The 7,296-nt window shown below is 41.5% G+C and overlaps 1 protein-coding gene across 1 annotated transcript; it reads right to left on the bottom strand.

Moving 5' to 3' along the window:
- Nucleotides 1-240: 240 nt before the first annotated feature.
- LOC147629476 (expansin-A10-like) lies at nucleotides 241-1,660 on the bottom strand. The gene is made up of 3 exons (XM_086812735.1): nucleotides 1,390-1,660; nucleotides 946-1,267; nucleotides 241-843 (listed from the first exon to the last, which is right to left on the bottom strand). Exons 1-3 carry the CDS (start codon nucleotides 1,550-1,552, stop codon nucleotides 540-542), a joined length of 789 nt encoding a protein of 262 aa, XP_086668861.1. The 5' UTR covers nucleotides 1,553-1,660; the 3' UTR covers nucleotides 241-539.
- Between the last annotated feature and the right edge of the window lie 5,636 nt (nucleotides 1,661-7,296).

Below are 7,296 nucleotides of genomic sequence, written 5' to 3'. Positions count from 1 at the left end.
TTCCGCCTAAACCTGAAGCACATTTGTCGCCCTCCCGTCCTTAACATGGTAAACTTCAATGTATACCACCAACATATGTTCGTTTGCGTCTCGTGTCCACAGTAAAATTTAGTAAACAGTCGGTTTTATATAGTCTAGCATTTAAAGATTCCAACGGTTAAAATTTTAGTTAAAACTCAGATTCTTGGTTTTCACTCGGTAGGTGAGGAGGGGACAAAATGTTGAAACAACCATACGATATAGATTATTTTCAAATTCGTTCTTATAGTAAAAGCTATCAAAGCCCACATGATTCGCAGCGTTACAATGCTGTTGCAGAGGGCCGCTACTGCTTTATGTACAGCCACATCTTGCTAGAATCAGAAAAGAGAGTACATCTAGATTACAGGCAGCGGGCAATGTGTTGCTTGCCACTGCTGCTGGAATGAAGCTAATTAAAACTTGTAAGAATGGAAGTGACCCAAGGTAGCGTCAAAACAGGCTAACCTAAGGTCACCAAAAAATTAAGGCTGGCACCGTACGATATTTTAAATTAACCTCTAAAACTGATCCCCAACGAAGGTTTGCCCGAACTGCCAGTGAGAGGGGGCAACGTTGAAGGAGGTGAGGGTACGGCCGTCGCTGGTGGTGATAAGGAAGGAGAGGGATTGACCGTCGAGCATACTGTTGCTTTGCCAGTTCTGACCCCAGTTGCGGTTCATGGGTTGCCAGCCAGTGCGGGAGCCCTTCACAGACACAGCGTGGACGTCACCGGCACCTCCCACGTTGGTAATCAGCACGAGGTTAAAATAAGAGTGGCCATTCATTGTAAAGTGAATGCCTCCCGCCTTGACGCATGGCACCCTGCGACCCACACGCCGTCAGCCACGTGGAGCACTAACACCAACACCCTTTCATCGGCAGACACGTCGAAACTTAGCAATAGATGGTGGGAGTAAATTATACCTGCGGTACAGCACCGGCACAATGCCTCCACTGTAAACGCCGATCTTCTGAAACGCCGGCTGGGCCATGTCGAAATGTTGTAGTGGGGGGTTGCACCAGCCCCCGTTGTCGCTAGGTAAAGCATTGTTGGGTGGGCAGAAATTCGTCGCCGTCACTACCACCGACCCGTCGCTTAAACACCATTTGGGATCTCCAGATGAGTCGCACTTGATCTCAAAGCAGGCACCGCAGCTCAGCCCCGCGTTAAAGAGCGCCGTGCTAAGAGCAGCTGTGTTGGTTCCATAGCCGGACGAGTAGAGGTCTCCATAGCCGCAAGCGCCACCTACGGGAGAAATCCGATAAACACGTGAATTTTCCGGAACAACACTGTTTAGGCAAAATTATTAGAGCGAACGCCTATGTGGTCAGCTTCACTCAAGCGCAGGATAAAGAGCAAACACGTACCCATGGTGCCAGAAGCATCGCTGCCACCGTAGAAAGTAGCATGTGCATTACTCCACCCACTCTCCTCAGAGCTTCCACCCCCATAGTAGGAAGCGAGGGCAGCGCCCCTCAACAGAGAGAAAGTCAAAGCCACTATCCAAAGGGAGGAAGAAGCACGCGCCATGGGTTATGATACAAGGATCTTCAGCACACAAGCTTTCGAAGGTCGAGAGAGACTTGGGGGAGCCTAGAGACAGAGTGAGGCTATATAGTGAAGGGCCCCCGACCAGACCCCGACCAGGAACACAAGAAATGCTACTTGAGAAGGGTAACATGCATGCTCTTCAATGCGTCAGCTGGCGCGCCCCATTCAGGACCCGCAATCAACGGCGCTTTCCCTTCTCGACGTCCTCGTCTTTTTGCGTTCATCTCCTGCCGTCAAATAGCAAACTTCAAACACCCCCTACCCCACGAGCTTTGCACGCCGTCCGATCTAAACATTTCTCCACCGCACGCTCGCACCACGATTTTCAACTTCTAAAATTTCTCCCCCGTCCTTTGGCACGTCCTTGGGGGGCTAGGGGCAATACTCGTGTTTTTGTACCAATCAAAATTTCAATCAACCGGTTTTCATAGCAAGAATATTTTATTGATCCCCCCAAAAAAAATGTACGCACAAGGTGTCGGTTCAATAACTAAAATATATATGAAAATTCATCCTTTAAAATAATGGTAAGTATCCTTAGGAAAATGCTTAGCACGTTCTATTTATTTCAGCCTCTAAAGACACACCAATAGGGTGCTACAATGAGTGGGAAAAGAAATTCAATTAATTAATGAGAGGAAGTGGGTGGGTCTAACTAAGGTGGCTCATAAATAATTGACATTATCAATTCATGGTATTTGTGCCAACAAACGGTACTACCGACCTTACTTACTATTCATCAAAGAGTGTAGTACATACCATCCTCCCTCGACATGTGGGCCCTGGGGCTAATAAAGTATTCATGGAAGGAAGGAAATGGGCTCTATTCATTTACAAAAAGTAAAGGGGTTGTATTCATCAACCAAAGAAAGGAAAGGGACTCTATTCATTGAAGGAAGGAAATGGGCTCCATTATGCCACTTGATCGTGCATTCACCAAATTGAGGTCATACACTTTAGGTGCTCGGGAAAATCAATTTCTGCTAGCCTCAACAAAGGGTTTCCTTGCAACAAAGGGTTTCCTTGCAACACTTTATTCAAATGAGAATTGTAATTAATTAAAATGGTTGTGACTTGCTCAAATACTCTAAACCAATGTCTAAGAGAATTGTAATTAATTAAAATGGCTGTGACTTGCTCAAATACTCTAAACCAATGTCTAAGAGAATTGTAATTAATTTAAAATAGTTATGATTTGCTCAAATACTCTAAACTAATGTCTTAGAGCCTCAACCAATGGTGCATTGAAAGTGATTATGTGCCTAAAAAATCTTCTTGTTAAATCAAAACACATATACCAAGTGGTACATATATTGAAGACACACACTAATATTATATGATTTGCTCAACATTAGTTAAAGTAAATATGTAGCTTTAAATAAATATTGTAAAAAGCATGATTGTTATCTCCTAGAAACCATGACCTAAAAATGACCTTTCAATCAATATCTGTGAAGGCTTTTCATAACTAACTTGCATACCTATACTACCAAGATAAGGATCCTAAGTAAACCAAACTACAAATGCATCAACATTCGAAATTCAAGAGTCAAGGGAAAAACTTTGTTTGAAATGGTTGAATGTCAATCGAATCTCAATTATGCTCATGACTTTCATTCAAATGTAGCAGATTAAACTCTGTCTAAACCAAAGGGAATTGTACCAAGAGAAATTATCGATAGAGAATTATTTAGTTTACTTTTTTATTTCTATCTAAACCCCAATTCTAGAAAAGGGGAGAACAGTCAAAATAAGTCAACAAAATACTCCACTTGATTTTACAATAATATGGCACTGAGGTTGTCACACCTCTGTATATACATACCTCTCCAAGGAAACGTTTTCATGAAGAATCTTGAAATTCCTACTTTTGAATGTGAAATTGGTAATCATCACACCTAAATTTGTCCTAATAGTCATGTAGCTTGGTTATATCAAAAGATCAAAGTTAGTTTTTTCCTAGTAATAGGTATGAAGACTTGTGGTTGCATTTTGTGGAATGCTCTTAGAGTTACAATTCTTGCGGAACCTCTTTATGCAAAGGCAAAATTGAAAGAGGGGACATCTCGGGTTAATTGGATGAATAAAAAGAGTTAAAGAGAATCTATTTCTAAATAAAAAAGGATAGGAACCCTAGTGTTATGATTCGGATTGGCACATGTACCACAGAGATAATAAAAATGGATCTGGAAAGGCATAGCACCCAAACTTGTAAGCTAGTATGCATAATATGCAAAGTAATGTGTTAATAATATGCTCTTAGAAACACTACTATACATTATTTAGACTTTTCTGAAATTTATAAGTGGCATTGCTTCATTGGTTCAAATTATCATGTTGGAATTATCATCATGGATATATACTGGAGGTTAGTATTAATCCATGCATTGGTGTCCCCCATAACACCAATGATAACTCTTAGGCTATCAAGCTACGTTAGGAATGTGCTTCATTGGTTTAAAATGGATCGTGAATTTATGAGTAATATACAAGAATTCCAAGCTTCTTTCATGAATAGTCTCAAGTATATAGGTTCACTTTCTTGTACAACTAGCTCTCCACTGTATAGAGCTAGCATCCCTAAGGGGTATGGCCCAAAAAGCATGGCCTTAAATGGCCTAGAGTCATGCCATATAACACCACATACACACATTCCAAGCTTCTTTCTTAAAAGGTCTCAAGGTTGTAGGTCTACTTTCTTGTATTGTTAGCTCTCCACTACATAGATCTAGAATCCCCAAGGGCTTTGACCCAAAAAGCATGGCCTTGAAAGGCCTAGAATCATGACATATAGCACCACATACATGCCATCTTATAGGAATATCTCACAATGATATCTTGCTAAGTCAGACCCATTAAAGAGCTCGTCCACTCAAGACACAAAAATGTAAAGAGATACCTATAGCAAATCTACAAGACATTGAGGCCACAAAATAACATCTCGCTAAATTAGACCCATTAAAGAGCTCTTATATCTTCCTACATCAGAACCCTACATCAGACCCCTACATTAGACTCATCAAAGAGCTCTATTACAGAGCTCTTACACTCATGGCACAAAAATATAAAGAGAAACCTATGCCAAATATACAAGATCTTGAGTCCACAAAATAACATGTCAAATTTCTTATCTTTTATAAAAAAATACTAGTAATAACCACCAAGCCACTTCACACAACAACTTATCTCTTTCTTGATTTAGGACAATGGTTATTGTAGTGCACTATTAAAACATGCGCTCTCATAATGTGTTGAGATATCGAGCTCAACTAGTGCTGTGAACATTGATGACCCGCATGGTTGATAGCTTCTACACTTATGCCACTGGCATGGGTAACCAAAGGAGCCGTCGTTGGTGAGATTATGGTTAATATGCCACTAGTGGATGATAGGCTGTGTGACAGGCACTTTGGAGTACTAGAGTTATGGCATAGTTATAGCACGAGCTTATATAGTCGAGTTCACATTAGGGATCGACCATTGTATGTTATTGTAGGAGAGTGCTTTCTCTTATAGTGTACTCTTATATTTTTAGTTATATGGTTGTAGAGAAGAGAAGAAGATAGAAGAAATTTTAGCCATCCATATATCTTGTGTATCTTGCTCTTTCTTGTGTGTGTGTGTGTGTGTGTGTGTGTGTGTGTTTACTTGCAAGGAACTTAAGCTCTCCCTCTCCCCCACATTCTCTTGCAAGGAACTCAAGCTCTCCCTCTCCCCCACATTGTGTGTGTGTGTGTGTGTGTGTGTGTGTGTGTGTGTGTGTGTGTGTTTACTTGCAAGGAACTCAAGCTCTCCCTCTCCCCCACATTCTCTTTATGGTATCAAAGCTTCGGTTTGTGTGAGAGCTAAGGAGAAAAGTAGGAGGAAAGAACAAAGCAAGGAAGGAAGCAATACACATGTAAGAGCATTATCATCTCTTCCACTTCTTGTTTAGATATGACACCCCCTGGGTAGATTTGGGAGCTACACATCTCCGCTTGAGGAGTTGTCTTCATAGGCTTGGAGGTGCTTGCAAGGTGCATAGTACTTTGTACTACTAATTTGTAGCAAGAATTGTGTTTTGGGCTTGTTTCGATCACTGCAAGATGTTTTCGATAGTTTCAAAAAAATTGGTTTCTATGAGTGCATTGATCATGTAAATATAGAGTGGCTGAAGTCTACATAGGCCTAAAATATTTTTGTAAGTTTGCCAAAGTTTAAGGTTAATGGTATGCATAAAGTATGTAAAGCATGCAAGCTTGGTAAATAGGCCAAACATGCTTTTCAGTATGAAAAGCATGTCAGTGCAAGGCCATTAGATGTTATACACTCAGATGTATGGGGATCGACCAAGACTGCAACAGTTGCAGGTTATAGGTATTATGTTACATTCATTGATGATGATCACATTGAAAAGATGTAAGGGGGAAGAGAGCTTGAGCTCTTGCAAGCACACACACACACACACTCTCATGAGTTTTAGCTCATGTTGAGCTTGACATCTCAACACTCCCCCTCAAGCTTAACTCCAGCTCATGAACTCCAAGCATATCTCTAAATCTACGGAGCTTCTCAGTTCCCCAGGCCTTTGTGAAGATATCAGCGACCTGATCCTATGTGCTGACGTAGGCCAAGTCGATGGCACTTGCCACCAAGACTCTCTCCTTGATGAAGTGGTAATATACCTCAATGTGTTTCATCCGTGCATGAAAAATTGGGTTCTTGGCCAACTGTATACTACTAAGATTATCACAATATATGACAACCTTTCACTCCACATGTAACCCCAACTCAACAAGTAGCTTAAGTAACCAAGCTACCTCACATGTTGCCACCGCAACTCCTCTATACTCTGCCTCTGTACTCGACAAGGCAACTGTGGGATGTCACAGCAGCACTACCCAATAAAAACATAAATCCACCACTGATAGATCTCCTGCCGCATGAGATGCTACCTGCCCAATCTGCATTTGTGTACCCATATAGCTCCAATGGTACACCTGCTGCATAAAACCATGCATAATCAACAGTGGCCCTCGAATACCAAAGCGTGCATCGCACACTGTCAAGATGTGGTTTGTGTGGAACCTGCATAAAGTGGCTCTTTAAGTCAACAATGTAACTCAAATCTCGCATGCTGATTGAGACACAGATCAAACTCCCCACAATCTTCCTGTACATAGTGGGATCCTCAACACATAACCTACATCCACACACTAAGCTTGCCATTTTGATCTAATGGCACCGAGATTGGCTTACAATCAACCATCCCATACTTGGACAACATGTCCCATACATACTGTCTCTATGACAGTCAAATACCTTGAGGTGTGCGAATGGCCTCAAGTCCCAAAAAGCAGTGCAAATCTCCCAAATCCTTCATCTCAAACTTCCTTTTGAGAAGACTTTCACATGCTCAATCTCATCCAAGTTGTCACCCCCCCCAACAATAAGATCATCTACATATATGGTGATGATCACAATACCCTTATCACTCTTATGCACATACAAAGAGTGATCTGCATCTGCCATATGAAAACCAATAGTGACAAGATACTCAGCAATCTTGTCATGCCATGCTTGTGGAGCTTGCTTCAGCCCCATACAAAGCCTTACGAAGCTTACATACATACTCTAGGTGACCTATATCCTCAAAACCTAGTGGTGCCTGATCCATATACACCTCTTCTTGCAAATCACCATGTGCAAGAACACATTTTTTACATCCATCTGATGTAAAAACC

Source organism: Cibotium barometz, chromosome 18 (genome assembly GCF_041138505.1).
Source record: "Cibotium barometz isolate CiBa-2024 chromosome 18, ASM4113850v1, whole genome shotgun sequence".
Classification (NCBI taxonomy): domain Eukaryota; kingdom Viridiplantae; phylum Streptophyta; class Polypodiopsida; order Cyatheales; family Cibotiaceae; genus Cibotium; species Cibotium barometz.
Note: the sequence above shows the minus strand (reverse complement) of the source record. Positions and strands in the feature narration are given on the sequence as shown.